This window comes from Onychostoma macrolepis, chromosome 25, assembly GCF_012432095.1.
Source record: "Onychostoma macrolepis isolate SWU-2019 chromosome 25, ASM1243209v1, whole genome shotgun sequence".
Lineage (NCBI taxonomy): Eukaryota > Metazoa > Chordata > Actinopteri > Cypriniformes > Cyprinidae > Onychostoma > Onychostoma macrolepis.
Window position 1 is genome coordinate 9,705,911 of NC_081179.1, and position 18,421 is coordinate 9,724,331.

At 36.9% G+C, this 18,421-nt stretch overlaps 2 protein-coding genes across 3 annotated transcripts in view; one reads left to right on the top strand and one right to left on the bottom strand.

The window, feature by feature from the left end:
* snrkb (SNF related kinase b) overlaps nucleotides 1-4,636 on the top strand; it is a 28,256-nt gene extending 23,620 nt beyond the window's left edge. For both annotated transcript variants that reach the window (XM_058766404.1, XM_058766403.1), the window contains exons 4-6: nucleotides 668-880; nucleotides 983-1,099; nucleotides 1,235-4,636. In XM_058766404.1, coding sequence (XP_058622387.1) covers nucleotides 668-880; nucleotides 983-1,099; nucleotides 1,235-2,411 — 1,507 coding nt within the window. In that variant the 3' untranslated portion in view covers nucleotides 2,412-4,636. The remainder of the gene's footprint in view (nucleotides 1-667; nucleotides 881-982; nucleotides 1,100-1,234) is intronic.
* ano10b (anoctamin 10b) lies at nucleotides 4,296-17,893 on the bottom strand. Its single transcript, XM_058766402.1, has 14 exons — nucleotides 17,741-17,893; nucleotides 17,587-17,657; nucleotides 16,247-16,455; nucleotides 15,979-16,152; nucleotides 14,125-14,265; nucleotides 13,543-13,662; nucleotides 8,031-8,669; nucleotides 7,502-7,557; nucleotides 7,210-7,284; nucleotides 6,964-7,128; nucleotides 6,690-6,881; nucleotides 6,463-6,600; nucleotides 5,812-5,928; nucleotides 4,296-5,350 (listed from the first exon to the last, which is right to left on the bottom strand). The coding sequence occupies exons 1-14, from the start codon at nucleotides 17,876-17,878 to the stop codon at nucleotides 5,303-5,305; spliced, it is 2,283 nt and encodes a 760-aa protein (XP_058622385.1). The 5' UTR covers nucleotides 17,879-17,893; the 3' UTR covers nucleotides 4,296-5,302.
* Between the last annotated feature and the right edge of the window lie 528 nt (nucleotides 17,894-18,421).

The window sequence follows — 18,421 nt, forward strand, 5'->3', positions numbered from 1 at the left end:
ATGTAAGGTCTTGAGGTTAAACACACCAATAGACTCTGCTGATGTTCAAGGGCAATGGAGCATGTGGGATTATAAACACAAATACTCGGATAGAGACCTAAAAAACACACTTCGAAAGGGAAAACATCTCCCCCTGCTGGTCATCTGTGTGAGATGCACCTTTCAGAAATGTGTGCCAGTACCGCAGTGAAATAAAACACTCAAATGCTTTGAATAAACAAGCTGGGTGCAGTGCATTCACACATACACACACAAGCTTGGATCGCAAGAGTTCCAACCAATTCCGTATTCTTTCCGTTCGCCTCACTGAAGCACCAATTCTCTGCAGGTGCTCATGAATATTAATCAGCAGAAAGATAAGCACTTCCTTTTCATTCCGTCTCCTCTGACGGCAAGATGCACCTATGCAATCATCGCCTGTCAGCTAGGCAGAGAATATTTATTAAGATTGCTAGAAAAGGAAAGTATGAAAATTGCAACTAGAGTGAGACCTAAATTAAGTGAGATGAAGGGTGACAAAATCAAGCCTATTTGTGAAGATGGGATATTTCTTATTTCTTTTTTCCCCTGACAGAAGGTCATGTCTGATGTTCTCGTTCTGCTCTGGTAAAAAACTAATAACAATCTCTCATCATTCTCTCACTCTCATTTTCCCTTTTCCTATCAGTTTGATTTCACGTATGCTGCAAAGGGATCCAGCTAGACGAGCATCTCTGACAGAGATCGAGGGCCACTCTTGGTTACAGGGTGTTGACCCTTCGCCTGCCGGGTACACAGCCGCCCCGCTCACCTCCCACCGCAGTTTGCTACCCGAGGAGCACGAGTTCATATTGCAGGCCATGACTGGTGGCAGCATTGCTGACCGAGATGCCATCCAGGAGTGGGTATCTCTTTATTCTTCTTGGATATTTTCTTTTGGTCTCCGAATAGTTTCAGGGTTGCATTATGAAAGTTGTTAATACAAATGTATATTTTGTGATAGAGCACTGGAGGCTGACAGATATAACCACATCACAGCCACGTACTACTTGCTGGGAGAACGACTCCTTCGAGAAAAGCAAGAGCAGTCAAGTCTCTCTCCAGAACAAAGACATACACAGTAAGTCCCAGTACTCTTAAACGTATCATAGATCATTTTGAATCGGAAGGTGTTTTATCCTCTTAGGTGGTAGAGATAATCTTACCACATAACCCTTGGTACATAGGTTCCTAATACTGGTTACTGTTGTTACAGGAGACCCATGTCAGAACCACTGGACTTGGTGAGCCAAGTTCCCCGGACTGATACACTAAGAGGAACACCTCTAGGTCCCTTGGCGCCTCTCGGTTCTCTGTCTTCCGGCTATGTCCGACGTGGTGTGAGCGAATCTGGGGACCTGCTGGCTCCCAAACCTAACCGTCATGACAACTCCTTCAGTGACTTTTGCAGCACGGCTCCCTGCTTGAGCCTCGGTCTGCGCCCTCTACCTCCGGACCAACCTACTGTCAAGAGCCTTGGAGCCTTACAGCAGATCTGCGAGGAAGAAGAGGATGAGGATGATGAAAACGAGCAGAACAGGGATGAGACGAAGCTTGAGGTGGCACCAGGTAAACTGGATACTCTTCCTTCGACAGATCTCCCATCGAAACCTTCTAGAACATCATTGCAATCAGAGACTCAGAGGAGAACAGGGAGGCCGTCTTGTAAAGTGATGGGAAACTGTGAAACTCTGGCTGAGGAGGAGGAACTTGAGGAAGGGTTTGAAGTCACGGAAGAGCAGCCTTCGGATTCAGTGTCTGACACTTCTGGCACCATGGAAGATCAAGGACAGATGCCTCCAAACACTGAAGCCCATGTGGAAGAGGTAAACCACACAGAGCAACCAGGTAGAGGAAGGGACAAGGGTGTTTTCACCCACCCTAGCTTGTCTTTAGATGAGCAAGAAGGAGAACAGATTCAAGCTCCAAATATAGATGAACCTCCACCACCTCCCAGACTAGATGTTGTGCAGTGCTGCTGGGGACAGCGTGAACCTTCAAAGGACACGCTAGAAAACAACAATAACACCCTAGCCAAATCTCGACTGCTTGAAGTTGGGGTGGTGTCAACCCCTTGTGGTTCCCCAAGGTCCCTGCCAAGGAACCACTGTGTGGACCTGGGTCCCGATGGGGTGGAGATGCGTAAGACTGCGGGTGAAGTCGAGAAACCTGAGGAGGTACAACCTAAACCACAAAAAGGCCTCCAGGGAACCAGGGACACAAATACTGACCCTGCTATCCGGGCTGATCCCAGCAAGGTCAAGAACGTAAACTTGCGAGAACGTCTGCTGCAGTTCCCGCTCTGTGAAAAAGCCTTGTCCTTCAACATCCAGCCCACCTCTAAAGAAAAGCTCCTCCCATTTGCACAGTACAACTGCTGCCATGTGTTATAGAGGTTGTATCCCAAGATCAAGGAACAAACTGATATCAGCCGAAACCCTCCGACCTCTACAACTCTGGAGTTGTTCAGACAATAAAAGAAAAAGTGTGTTCTCACCTCATACTGTAACCTCAGAGGTGCTTTTCCACACAATCTACTTATTGTATATCTTTATTTTCTTTCCCAACCCAGCATTCCTTGCTGCTTTCCTGTAAAACAGTTAACCTCTTGGCAATGCTGTGTATACGAACACCTGTATCTACTGACACTGCTCACTATATTCTGTGCTATCTCAGAGACTTTGATTAGAAATATTGTATGTCTTGCTAGCGTAGGTGCTTTAATTCAATAACTTGTCATTTTGCACTGTAATATCTTTACCACAATAAGAGTTCCACAGAGTTTAGTCATATCACTAAGCGAGTGGGTGAAGACCATGCTCCAGAGCAACACATAATAAGCCAACACAAGAACAGACAATGAACAATCACAACAGTGGATGTTTAGATTTAAGAACTACCTGTCCAGTCAGTGTAGTGGTCCTGACAAGTTTTTGGTTTTCGTTTTACTTATTTTTGCAGGCAAATGTGAGGCAACGGTCTGTACTCAGAACTTTTAAGAAGTTGCATGCTGTGGCATTGTTGTTGTTCCTACACCACTGTCTCATGCTAGCATGTTTGCTAGCACCTTTACCCTTAGGCAGTGGGCCAGGAAGCAGAACACTTAGCCACATTGATACAGTGAACAGTGACAGATTGGGAGCATGGTTATGAGAGCATGCTAAATCAAAACAGCTTAGCATAGCATTAGCATTTTGTGAGCAGGGGACTGACCAGGGAAAGATGCTAAGTATATTTGTATATTTTCAAAAAACAAGAAGAGGGCTCAAACAGAGATTCTTCTGAGAGTTTATGACGAGAGACTTTTTGTGAAATGGACATAATATTACACAAAGCAGAAGACTGGTCTTCCTGGAGCTATATTTTAGAGTTTGTTTTAAAACTGCTAATTCTTGGAAATATTATGAAGCTTTTATCAAGTATTAGAGAGTTATCAAGGGTTTTTTGGAAAGATGGTGACAAAGACACTTTTCTTTTTTTTTACATGAGGAGATATGCGAGGGAGATTAATTACATAACATTCTATCTATTTTTGTTTATTCATCTGCCTCTGGGTGCATCTTTAACATATGTTGTAAGGGGATAAGCTGTATGAAATATCCAGTCATGTACAGTGTATATATTCTTTTGGACATATTATGCTATTGGTATGATGTATTTTGACCCTTGCACCGGATACATACCAAACATTTCAACCCTTCCATTTTAGATCTTACTCAGTGAACGTAGCAGTTTTATGACACTAGTTTGGTGACTGACAAAAAGGTCATATAGTTTCTTGTGTCATAGTTGTAAATGCATTTGAAGAGCTGTATGTTAACGTAACGTTAAATAGCGTAGCTGAGCCTAGCTTAAAATGTACATTGACAAAATCCAGCCTTCGTATGTTGCAATGGCATGAGTGAAGCTAGAACTGTTGTTTTTACTTCCTTGAACAGCCTAAACACATCACAGAATCATTTAGATAGCAAATGTGACTGTGGTTACTGTTACTTTGGTACTCTAAAGGACTTCAAAGCTATTCAGTCACTTCACATGTTCGTAATTTTCTGCGCTATACGTAGTGCACTTGTCACCAATGAATTATTATTTTTATTTTTTTTGATCACAATACTGTAGCCGATGAAAGTGCAAATGTCAAATACATTTATTTTTGTTTGCGAAATCTTGGACCACAGATAAGCTTGACCAAATGCACAAGAATAGATAATGTAAGAGGTGCTTTTTAGGGAGCGATAGCAAGAAATATAGGCCTATATAGACAAATTACACATCCATAACTTCTGAGATTTTTATTTTCATTCCCATTCTATGTTTAATCAAGGAACAGCCATCCTGGCCTAGGATGAAGTACAACCTTCTGGACCAATCAGAGGGCAGAGTGATATATACATAAAACCAGACATGCACTATATTTTCATAATCAGCATTTTATTTTCTTGTTTTGATGTTTCTCATTTGACATGGGTCTCCATCCTTCAAAGCATCTGTAATCACTTTACAGCAAAAGTCGGATTTGGGTTTGTCTATAGTCCCATTGACCCTTAATAAAACTATGACTGTGTCTCAATGAGATTAATTTATTTTTATATTTATTTATTAAAATTGATTAAACTGACACTTGTGTTGTCTTATTTATTTTTTTATATTAGAATTAGAGCACTAGACCACAGTGATCTTCATGTATGGCTATTTATTTTATGATGTGGTTTTCTCAGTTTAAAGTCATTTGAATATTTATTATCAGTTTCTTCAAGGCCACTTACATCACTTAACATTTACATAACATATTCAGTGAAGCAAGCGTTGGGTGGTTATTCATACCAGCAAAATCAGCTGTAATAATACGATCACTTTTGATGAAATGTAAAAATACAACTGAGGACAAAAAGTTAAAATCATCACAATATATTAACAAAACAAATCAAGTAAAAACAAATATACAAACAAAACAACAGCAAGAAAAAAATTAAATGAGCTATTCCATAGTGATTATGGTGAACTTTTGTTTTAAAATAATTAATACAGCACAATACGTCTCCATGTTTACCCACTATCATAATTTTATCGTCCTTGACCTTAATAATCTCTTTCAATAGTTTTCAAAAGGGTACCACTGACGCAAACAATTATTAACTTGGGCTGAAACACCCTGTAAACTATAAAAGCTATCTTTGGTACACTGTGCCATATGGTATATTAGCAAGCTAAATATGACTTTACAGCCAAGCACCGCCCGTCTTGTGATTGTCTCTATGGAAATAGTCTTTGGTTACTCTTCCATTTAGGCCTTCAAAGGGACTTTATCCTCCACACGACAGCGCATGATCCTCTGTGAGACAGAAAATTATATTTAACGACATTTCCGGTTATGTAAACAGTCCATAACGTACATTAGATTTAAAATAATTTGCTGGTTAATCACATGAGGCCTTTAGTCTTTGATAAGAAACAAGATAAAATTTTGCAATAAAATAATAAAAACAGATTACATTCTGTCAGCATTATTATCAACGTTGGAAAATAGCTAAAAATCACAGGCCATTTCTTTATGGCTGATCTTGCTAACTATATGCTAACAGCTAAAACTAGCATAATGGTTACTGCTACACTTTTTGTCTCACCTTTGTATATAGATAAAGACTATGATAGATATGAAAAAAAAAACTATGATATGATACATATCTAAAAGACTATGATATGATACATATCTAAGATAGATATAATACAGCTTGTTAAACAAAATACTAGCGTGCTAAAATGCTAACAGTTAACATTAGTAGCTAAAGTTACCTGTTTTTTAAGCGCTTGCATGGAGTGATACTCGATTTGTTCTCTCTTGATTCTGACCCAATCCGGTTCATCAGGGATCATGAAGGCCAAAATCATTTTCACCATGATCAGGGCATGCTAGAGGAGCAAACCAGCGTAAGAAAAAACTAAGCCACAATATTCATTCACAAAGAGAGCATGTTAGCAGCCAGCTAATTAACTCCAGATAAATGCTAGTACAAGTCATATTATGAGTTGGGAAGATGAAATTACAATGTTAGGTGCATTCAAAACACTTTGGTTGGAGCAAGATGGTGATGTACCTTTTTCAGAACAGCTTAGCATTAGCATTTTGTGAGCAAGGGGATTGGCAGTGGTACATTTTCAAAAAAAACTTTGGTGGTGTTCATATGTGTTCAAACACAATCTTTCCAACACGACTTGAACGCACCATTAGTCACATTGATTTAAAGGGATAGTTCACCATTTTTTAATCCTCATTTTCTTCCAAATCTGTATACTGATATTATGTGGTACACAAAAGAAAAATCTTGACAATTTTTTTTTTCACAACAAAATTTCAGCTTTTTTGTTCTTTTTTTAAAGCTTGTGGTCACTATTTTCATTTTTGGACAGACTATTTTTCAATGCTGTACCAAAATGATCTCTAACCTCCACAATGACAGCAATGACGAGAACTTTGCTGCTGCTGAAACCGGCGTCCTCTGTGAGTTCCTTTACATGTGGCGACAGTAGCAGCAGCCAACAGTTAGACATGACCGAGATGAAACTCAGCACCTCAAACGCCGTCTATCAAAAAGACAAAGACACACATTAGAACTCACAGTATCATAAAGCATTTAAAACATCCATATATACAGGACAGATCACAATCTGACCTGCCATACACCCATGTTGGCCACAGGGGCGGAAAAGGGCTTGTTGAAGAGCTTGCAGAGCTTGTAGGCATCTGTGCGGATCTCTGTGAGGTTGTTGAGCAGTAACAGAGGGGCAGTAAGAGGATAAACACAAGAGAAAAGGCTCAGGTAGCCAAACTGAACCAGCAACTCGATGTACTCAGCAAACAGGCCCTGAAGAAGAACAAGATTGAGAATTTAAGGAAAATGTGATTCTTGTATTCTTGATATTTAAGCTTATTTGGCTGCTACTCACTGGGAAAGCTGGCAGACTGCCCTGAGCCTGGAGATGGTCCACCTCTGGATCATCTTCCTTCAGGTTCCTGTCTGCAGATGTGATGAAACGGTCCACCAGGAAAGGAACCACCACCTCAGTGAACTGATTCACTACTTGAGTCACGATCAGAAGAGAGGAAAGCCTCTGGGGAGGAGATCACGGATATTGTGTTTAGATATAAATCTTAGGATTATATGTGAGAACGGTTTCTGAGGAAATTCCCACCTTGCGCAGAAGAGGCATGTCCTCCTTGAAGAAGGCAATGTGGAACAGCACAGCAAAGTTATTGAAAAAGGTGAACTGAATGAGAGAGAGAGGCACATTCATTTAGTATTACACAGTCCTGCAGAACATTCTTGTCTAGACAAACAGTTATCAGTTATCAGCATACAGTTAAAATACGCTTGAGATCTTTGAGGTAAAACACCTGCTATGAAGCACACTCTTGACAGGTTATTTATAAGGGGTGGTGGGGAAAAAAGCAACATATGGATATGTATACAATTATTAAACTCACCACAAGGACTTTGGTGGTATGATGATAGTCAAAAGATGATTCCTCCCTATGATTTTCTGAAAGACAAAAGAGTTAGTTATATTTAATATAGTACAACATCATACATGTTTCAGTATGTTCATCAGGGGTCTATTTAAGATAAGAAGCAATAGTTAATCTGAATATCTCAATGCAATGTGCATTTTAATGATTTCTACAAAAATATATTCCATTATTTTGATATCCTATGTATATTTTTACTATTTTATTTAAAAAATTATTTTCTTTACAGAATACTTTGCAAAATATGAAAAGATTATATCATTAGCATATCATATTTATATTATAATTAGGTCTAATAATTCTTTATATTATATATAATTATAGTAAGAATTTAAATAAACAATTTAAATTAACATTAATTTAATTGAGCAAAATTAAATTAAAAATATGCTTTCATTATATGGCCCAGCTTTTTGACAAATAGTATTGAGTAGTTTTGCATCTCTCAACATTATAATCAGGTTCTTTTGCCTGATCTTTTTCTTACCCGCTTCTGTCAGCTGCAAGGCCACGTTGCGATATATATTCCCCAGCACATTAGTGTAGACAATATGGGCTATAGAAGGGAGATATTGCAAGGCTGCTGTGAAGTACGATCCAGATGCTTTGTGCCAGTTTGAGATCAGGCGCTCAAAGAAGTAGAAACCTGCCATTCCCATGACCACCAGACCCAAAAACACCCCGACCACAGGCAATGACACCAGACCTATCCTAAGCCTCCTCTTCCATTCGGGAAACAGCGGCTCCAGTCTGCCCGTGACCGGATTGGTGCTGAGTTCTCCATGGAAACCTGGTCGGGGCTCTTGAAATTGTTCAGCTAAATTGAAAGTGCCCCAGCGATAGGATAAAGCCGCGCTCCTCCTCTTCCACAGCTCCATGAATACCGTGGACCACAGCATGCTGAAGACTGCCTGCACCATGTAGGAGCTGACTGAAGGCTGGCCATCGTGGTCCTTCGGCGGTGCCGGTGCGCTCTCAGTTTTATTTCCACTGGAGAAGTTTGCGCTGGGGAGGAAAAACGTGATGAAGAGGCCTAGGATGGCTGGAGGAAACAATGACAAAGTGTAGAAGTCCAGGAAGCTGAAATAATAGGCTATAGTGCCACCAAAATAAGCGTGGATGGAATCTGTAGAGAGAAAGAATGATAGTGTTATAAGTTAACAATAAAATAATTTTAATAAAATACAAATTATATTATATTTAGTTAGGCCTATTATATTTTAATATACATATATTTTATTTTAATATCTATTATTTTTTATTTTTATATATTATGTAGCCTATATTTGCAAATCTATCTATTGTTTTTATAGTTTATTTTATGTTATATATTGTTAATACCTTTCTTATCATATAAGGATATAGTAGCCTACAGATTTAATATATATATATATATATATATATATATGAAAGTAAAAAAATTCATGTGTTTAAGTTCCTTGCATCATAACATAAAATATTGATCAGAATCAGAATTAGCTTTATTGCCAGGTATGTTTACACATACAAGGAATTTGTTTTGGTGACAGAAGCTCCACAGTGCGACAGAATGACAGTGACAAGACATGTGCAAAATAGCACAAACACAATATACAAAATAGACAATTTAGTGTACAGGTATGTTAGGTGCAAATTTGAAATGCAATAAGTATGTGTGTTAAATAAATAAATGTATGATAGTGTTGTGTGTTTCATATTTATTGTTAAGTGTTCATGAGATGGATTGCCTGAGGGAAGAAACTGTTCCTGTTCCTAGTCACACATATACAGTAGTCTTTTATTAGAGATGCACCGATGTTTTGGCCAATAATCGGTATCAGCCGATAAAAGCAATTATTTGCACTAATGTTGGCCGATTGTTTAAAACCAGCAGATGATCAGGGCTGATTATTTCCTGTCAATCGAAAGGCGGCGGAAACGCGTGTCAGACTGCAACTTGCAAGAAGAAAATGTTTCTTGTGTCAAATTTAGCGCTGTTCAAGTTAAAGTAATAACGCGTTAATGCTGGTTCTGTTGAACCTATGAATGACCCGTAGTTCAAGCCAGATGAGATCCCCGTAGCCGTTTCAGATTAAAGTGCAGCGCGGAGCGAGGTTTCTTTCAGCTTTACACAAGTTGATGGTCAAATGAAGCCTCATAGTATGGAGCGAATTTTGTGCCAATAATCATCAAACAAATCCAGTGTTTTGCAAATAAACACAATCTGCTTTGCAAAGAAAAACTCGACTTTCAAACAAACGCAAACTGATTTGCAAATACAAAACTATCTGAGAGAAAATGCAGATGTATGGACAAATATGTATTGTGTGTTACAACTGTGAGACTCATTTGCCTTTTTATGACGAAATGTGACTTGATTTTCTCACAAATGCAGCGGATGCAGGCAGATTTTCTCACATGTGTGCAGACTGATTTTCTCACAAATGCAATCCAAAAACAGCAGATGGCGCTGTTGGTCAATTTATGCTAGTCTCTCGAGACCCGAAACACCCGTTTACCTTTTCAGGGAATACAGCAGACCAACATCAGTGGGGAACAGGTGAGTTTCTGTCTTACTATATCTATAATTAACCATTTAGCCTAGGTGTTTTCACAAAGAGTCCCCACTACAATGTTAGTGAGTGAAATTCACAATAAGTGCTGTAAAGTTGTTAACATGATTAATTAGTTCAAAAATCAGGAGTGACATGGCTAAACATTTAACTAGGCAGTCTTTCTCTATAAAAACTGATCCATTCTCTGTACCTCTTATCCTCTTTTGGATCGCAGGATATAGAATATATAGGCTACATATGTTGATACAATTGTTCAACATTCAAAAAAACGCATGGGGTATAACAATAAATTGTCACAATATATTGTAATACTAAAATGCAGATGTATTTTGGATAGCGACAACTGTGTACCAAAAATGAATTTTATTTTTACGTTAGGTCAAGTAAGATTTATTGTCATTCTGCTATATATGTTGAGACATAGCCTACAGTGGAGAGAAATATTGTAGGCTACCTCTGCAGTAAAAGTTTAAACAAGTATAAAACTACACATAGACAATGTACTGAAAGGAGTAGGCTAAACTAATTATACAAATAGGCTACTATAATCAAACTAGTTTAAGTTCAGATGAGCTTTATTGTGATTCAGCTATATAAATGTACCGAAATATTATCTAAACATCGATATCCCTTTCAAAAATTAACCATGGTTTTACTAAATAAATACCATGGTGTTTGCAGAAAAGCTGCCATTACAGAAATGGTAACCTGCAAAAAAACAAAAACATGGTTACCACACTTTTACTATAGTAAAACCAACTTTAATTTTCATAAGGGATATCATAGTTTATTATCATATTTATGTTTATATATAGCATACAATAGTTTATATGCACGCCTTGTACAACATTTAAAACTAAAAGTGGCCTGTAAAGAGATATTTTATATTTCAACCAAAGCACATTGTTCTGTTATTAAGACTATACACCAATAAAAGTAGAACCTTTGCAGTTTAAAACTATGCAATACTCGTATCTGTATTTTTAGTTATTTCCGTGGTCTTCGACCCCAAAGATTATTTTCTAATCATTCCATTGTTAAAATCATTCTGAAATACTGGTAAACCACTGTTTATTAAAACACTGAATTTAGTATTATATCAGCATGAACTTGATCCTTCTCCCCAATTCACAGGACAAGAGTGACACCAGAAGAGAAATATTCATCATTTTGCTTAGCTACAAAATTACATAATTATTTGACACAAATGATTGCACAGTGTTATAACATTTAAAAAGTTTTAGATATTGCACTAAATGTGATTTGTTTTACATTTTTTTTTGTAAATAATTAATGACCTCTTGGGTGATATTACTATATCTGATACTAAATTAAATTGTCTAAGCTTTCATTTTTGGTACACAATATTGTCGCTATCCATAATACATTTGCACTTTAAAATGACTATATATAGTGACAATATATTGCTATACCCCTGCATTGTTTTGAATGTTGAACAATTGTATCAACATATGTAGCCTATATATTCTATATCCTGCGATCCAACAGAGGATAAGAGGTATGGAGAATGGATCAGATCATTTTTATAGAGAAAGACTGCCTAGTTAAATGTTTAGCCATGTCACTACTGATTTTTGAACTAATCAATCATGTTAACAACTTTACAGCACTTATTGTGAATTTCACTCACTAACATTGTAGTGGGGACTCTTTGTGAAAACACCTAGGCTAAATGGTTAATTATAGATATAGTAAGACAGAAACTCACCTGTTCCCCACTCATGTTGGTCTGCTGTATTCCCTGAAAAGGTAAACGGGTGTTTCGGGTCTCGAGAGACTAGCATAAATTGACCAACAGCGCCATCTGCTGTTTTTGGATTGCATTTGTGAGAAAATCTGCCTGCATCCGCCGCATTTGTGAGAAAATCAAGTCACATTTCGTCATAAAAAGGCAAATGAGTCTCACAGTTGTAACACACAATACATATTTGTCCATACATCTGCATTTTCTCTCAGATAGTTTTGTATTTGCAAATCAGTTTGCGTTTGTTTGAAAGTCGAGTTTTTCTTTGCAAAGCAGATTGTGTTTATTTGCAAAACACTGGATTTGTTTGATGATTATTGGCACAAAATTCGCTCCATACTCATGAAGCACTGAGGCCTTCGCCTTCCTCTGTTTCGGGAAAAGATTCAAAGCTTCGAGAGTGTAAAAAACAGCGCCATCTGGTGGTTTATAAAAAATATAGCCGCCAAAGCCTGTGAAAGACGCTCTGTTGGACGAAGGAAGCAGCGGCCGCAAATTCCAGATCTACTCATGTTACGTGCACAAAGAGACAGTGTGTGTGTGTGTGTGTGTGTGTGTGCTGAATTTCTCTCTCTGGTAAAATAATTTACCCATTAAACTGTGGCATTAAATGCCCGTACGAATATCAATATTATGTAATAGAAGTATAATGTATGCATATGAATTGCATATGGCAAATATTTAATTTTTTCTTAAATAATTTATATTCTTCATATTTATTTACTGGGTAAAGTGATCTGGGGTTCGAACCATAGACTGTAAAAAAGGTTCGAACATTCCGTCACGCGCACGTGACTGGACAGAAAGCGAGGCATCGTTTTTCGTTGATCACGAGCAATTCCGCTTTCAGTGTCTCATATGTAACATCACTACAAGCTATAGTGCGAAATACACATGAAGGAAGGTAGGCCTATGTTTAAAGATACAGTACAACTTACCGAAATGTATTGTCTCATGTCATGTCTCAATCAGCGTTTCAACCGAAAGAAAGACGTCAAATCAAACAGCTTGTAAACAATGTCACTTAACGGTGCCTTTACCTCTGGAAAGTTATCCAGTGTTCACAGTTTGTTAGTTAAACCACTAGAGGCAGTTTATTTACTGCCAAGTTTGAATAAATCTGTCATCAAGACATTTTTTAAATGAAAAATATCTTGTGTGGAGTTGTGTTTTATACAGTCGTTTTTATTTGAGTGTGATTTACAACAAATACAGTTGAATATAGGCTAATACTTTTATGGTTATTTGTAACCTGTGATATTATTTACCAAACGAGAGGGTTCCCTGTATAATTTACAGCATTAGTTAGGAGAGATTTTTTCCCCTATATAAGAAAACTAAACTATTGGTACCATCGGCATATGTCATCCTGGGCTATCGGCTATCGGTATCGGCTGAAAAATGTTGTATAGGTTTTGCATATATATATATATATATATATATATATATATATATGCCTAATAAAACAGGTGTACAGAATTTGTAGCTTCACACTGTGAAATTAATTTTATAATACATTTATGAGTTCTTGTCAAATGACTTCATAAAATTTTATTAGTGCCTCCATGTTGGCACTAATATGAATTAAATGGTCCTGAACAAAAGATAATTGTGTATAATTTAAAACCTGATGGGGAGGCATGTTTAGTTATGTGATATTAATGTGTGTGTGTTGGTACCTAAAGGCTGCCCCCACAGACTCTTGTGAGAGTACCACTGCTTCCCCAGAGCCGACAGCAGCTTCTGCTCATGAAGAGGGGTGATGTTACGGATCACGCCTGCTTTCTCCAGCTTCTGTACTGCAGCATAGATAGATAGATAGACAGACAGATATAGAGGGACAAGTCATTACCATATTAGGTTTCAACTATGGAAATACCATTGGGAGTCTAGGTAGCATGCAGTGACTAAGCAGTTCAAAGAGAGAGGAGAGCGGAGCCTATTGGCTACTCATGGAACTGCATGCTGTAAATAGTGTACTAGCATACTGTTTACTGCATACTGCGTAGAATGCACTGTATAATGTCTGCTATTTTATAAGTACAGTTTGTGAAACAGTACCTTCGCCATTCAATAACATTTCCAATGCATGAAGAAAATGTGCATACTGCATGCTGCAAAAATAGTGTCAGTAGTATGATAGTATGCTAATTTGAAAATAGCCAGTTGAAAATAAATAGAATTATCTTTACATTTTGATCACATTTAATGCAAAAAAGTTTTGTCAGTCCAGTCAAATAAGTCCACATACGGATACTCACAGATGCTCGCTCTGGCTTTCAGCTTCCCTTTGGGTGCTGGGATTCCTGGGATACGCTGGTCCTCTATGGCTCTCATGGAATCCAGTTCATGTTTGATGATGTACTGCCTCTCGGCCAGCGTCAGGAACTGCTGCATGTTGTCTGCAGAAACAGTCAAATAACAGTGAATTTTAAGCTAATAACATTAGCCGGATGCTCACGTTTACATGCTAAAACAAACACTCTGTAAAATGTTGGGTAACACTTTATAATAACTTTCATTAATAAATCATTAACAAACATTGTTTAATGCTTAATGAATCATTAGTTAATATATATTCACATATCCAGAAACGTAAAATAATGTACTTGTTAATGTTTACTAATAAACGTATTAAACATTACCTAATAATTAACATTTCATGTAAATTAGAGGGGTCATATAATACGATTTCACCTTTTTAACTTTTGTTAGTGTGTAATGTAGCTGTGCGAGCATAAACAACGTCTGCAAAGTTACGAAGCTCAAAGTTCAATGCAAAGGGAGAAATTGTCTTTTACAGAATTAGCATAGCATCGCCTACAGCGAACGGCTGGTAAGGGACTACAACAAAATAATTCTGGGTTAGTGTTCATTGTTGTACCCATAGATATATATACGTGGTTATTAGGGTTGCAAAGGGGTGGAAAATTTCCGGTAAATTTCCGGAAACTTTCCAAAAATCCCTGGAATATTCCAAAAAATCCTGGAAAGTTTCCAAAATTTCTGGAATATTTCTGAAATTTATTGGAAATTTGCCACCTTTTTGTAACCCTAGTGGTTATATGGTGGTACCCATAGATATGTATGGGTAGATTCCTCATTCAACCGTTTCAAGCACGTAGACACATCCGCCAACTAAATAATAGGGTATCTACCTATACAAACCTATGGTTGTACCTGCATGAATGGTCATGTGACATGCATTTTTGGTTGTGTAGTGTAGACGGAGATCGTTTTCATTCTAAAACGCCGTTTTAAAATGAAAACGCACTAAACGCGGCCCCTCTCTCTCATTCAGATCATCAGCTCCAATAAACTGTGTTCCAATTATGCACTTTGTGTATAAACAGACAGACATTACTCACATAGCTATGAGAAGCGTTACACATGGACGCGCGTGCGGTTGCTGTGCTGTAGCCTGTTACAGCTTTAATCAGGATAAAACCGTATATTAAAATGCTTACAAATGTCATTAAACTTCTAATTCATATGATCATGCACATCTTGAAAATCTACAAATGATTTATCAGATCTTATACAATGATTAAAAACTTTTTTAAAGGTGTGATACGGATAGGGTTAGGGCCAGGTTTGGTGGTACGGGTAGGTTTAAGGGTTGGGTAAGTGGTCAGCAGTGTACAGGGGTCAATTTGATTACTATAAGGGAACACGATTCAATCTGTTTATATTGCATTGTTTTGATAAATGATAAATTATGTATTTTCTTGAAAATTTGTTTTCACCCCTTCCTGTATGATTCAAGGAATATTCTGTTTAATGATACACATCACAATAGTATACTAATTTAATGTACTAATGTTTTGCACCCAAATTACAATGTGTGTAATGTCTTTACCAAGTATTTAGCTAAACTTAACTAACAACTTTAGTAAATTTGTAAGCATTTCAATTTACAATAAATAATGATCTGTTAATCATTTGATAATGTTTAAGAAGTTCATTAGTTAACATTAAGAAGCACATTAGCTCATATTTCTAGATATGTGAATATATATTAAGTAATGATTAGTTAAACATTATATAATGTTTGTTAACGATATATTAATGAAAGTTATAATAAAGTGTTACCATTTTATTTATCAAATATTCACCAATGTTGCAAAAGTTGTCACGGTCCTCAAAGGAGAAGGCCGTCATGTTTCCATCCTGGTAGGTTTTGCAGAGGCCCAGGTCCTCAGTCACTCTGAGAAGGGTACAGCGAGGGGCCGCCACAACTATCATGTCCCCTTTCATGTCCTCACCGGGGTGAACTAACAGTTGAGCCCCTAAAACACAGCAGGGAAGAAGGATTCAGAGCTTTAAAAGTATATTTAATATTACTACTGTTCATAATAATATTATTAATATTAGTATTCTTACCTCCAGCCTTCACAGGTGCAGATATCACAGACATGATCCACTGTTTGGTGATGGGCTGGATGTTCTCAGCCAGCTGAATCAGAACCAGTGGCTCTATGTGGTTGGAGATACAGCAGGGGCAGCTGACCCGGGACCAGGAGCTGGGTCCTGTCACCTTGGCCGGGGCTGATAGTCCCTCCTGAGGTTCCTTCTGGGACGTCATGGTGTCCCTGTGGAACCGTAACCCATGAGACAGTATGTATATTTATTTTTGTTTTAAAAACATCTTACTGTGTTCTTCATTTTGCTATATATTTCTTTATAGTTTTCAAGAGTCAGGTGCAAAACAGGGCCTGAAACATTACTTTTTATGTGAATTATTATTTCAGTATTTATCATTAATATAAAATGTATTATTATTATTATTATCATTAAATATAAAAAAATGTTGCTGGTGTTAATAGTCTGCACTTTCCAAGAGTCAGGTGCAAAATGGGCTAAAACTGTATTTATTATTTTAATTATTACTTATAATTAAATAATATAATAAGTAGTATAAACAGTATTTTGTTGTAATTTATTTATTTATTTTTGCTGTTGTTGAGAAAAGAACAGCATTTTTTTGAAAACAAGTTTTCAGTCAAAAAATATATATATATTTAATTAGATTTATTTAATTAGATAAATTAGATTTTTTAATATATATTATTTTAATTGTTAGACAGCTGAAAAGGTTGAGACCTCTTAGGCCAAAATCATAATTTTAAGGGCGATACTGACATTTGCACTTTTCATGCTAGGTTAATTTTATGTTAAATAATAGTGAACTTGTTTTTGTTAATTAAAAAAAAACAATATTTGTGCCTGCAATACTCTAAAAACATATTAAGCAATTATTAAGCAAAAAGTGCCTATATAGAGGGTCTATAAAGAAATAAACAATTTTTACAACTGACCCGCAAGATTAAAGTCAGAAACAAATAAAGAAGCGAATGGAAACAAAATACACATCAACAGTTCATTCAAATCACCTCCTGTAAATGCAAACACGTGAGGGAGTTATCAGATATCTGGCTGTTTGAAAGACAATAGACAAGCTCATACCAAAAAAAGCACCCTTTTACAGTGTCCACCAAAATTACAGCTAATGCAGAGCGCTTCAGGCACTTGAGAGAAACACAGCATTGAAGACTGAACGCACAATGTGCTGTCAAATAAGGGCACAGCCTTTGTTTACAACGCCAAAATGACAAAAGTTGTACTTTAAACTCAAATGAGAGTGAAACTAAAACATAAACAGGAAGTGAGCGAGCTACAGAACGCGAGAGAAATACTGTAGATGGAAAGGTTCTGCAGGCTACCTGTCCAAGCCAGGGACCTTCTTCTGTCGGAGCGCTTGAGTTTTGTTGATGTTCACACCCCCTCCAGTATACTGTTTGAAACAAATTGAAGTGTGAAAAACTGAAAGTCAAACTGTACGGCACACTTCCAGGATGTTTTGTTCCCTACACTCACCCTGTTCAGAGCCAATCCATTCGCTGGTTTACTAGGAAAGAAGAATGCAGTTGAACGTCTCTCCTCCCAGCCTTTAGGGTGTGGAAGGACATTTTCATTTTTTCTGATGGTGGAAGCTCTTCTGCAGTATGAGCACATCTGGGTCCTACTGCCTGCCACGTTTGTTTTTGAAAATAGCATATGGCTAATCTATAAGATACTTTACAAGTAATGTATATGCCATATATGAAATGAACTATAACCATACAAAACATGGCATATGACACAACACTCAGAGTGAGTATGTGCAATGGACTAAAGGGAGTAAATTAGTGTCAATTGTTCTTCCAGTTTACTGCAGTTTTCACTCTATAAGCTTCAATTTAGCTTTAACTTTATATATATATATATATATATATATATATATATATATATATATATATATACACACACAAACAATTCCAAAATTAATACACATACCTAATATAATTTAAATGTTTTTATAATAAGTAAACATTTATAATATAATATAAAAATATATTATAAATATACTATTATTCATTATAAATGTATTATTATAATTACACAAATATGATTTAAAATATTCCATGAAAATATTAAAATACATCATGTAACAAAACTGAACTTAATTTGTGGTCATTCAGTTTTTTTTAATTTTAGTTAACTCATATTCACTGTAAC

What these genes read in the sequence shown, in the direction of transcription:
- ano10b (XM_058766402.1), bottom strand. Translation starts at nt 17,878, where the DNA reads ATGTGCTCATACTGCAGAAGAGCTTCCACCATCAGAAAAAATGAAAAT. An exon ending in TGACAACTTTTGCAACATTG is followed by an intron (nt 14,266 to 15,978) that starts GTGAATATTTGA and finishes CTGTTTCTGCAG; the next exon opens with ACAACATGCAGCAGTTCCTG. An exon ending in TCTGTGGGGGCAGCCTTTAG is followed by an intron (nt 8,670 to 13,542) that starts GTACCAACACAC and finishes TTCTCTCTACAG; the next exon opens with ATTCCATCCACGCTTATTTT.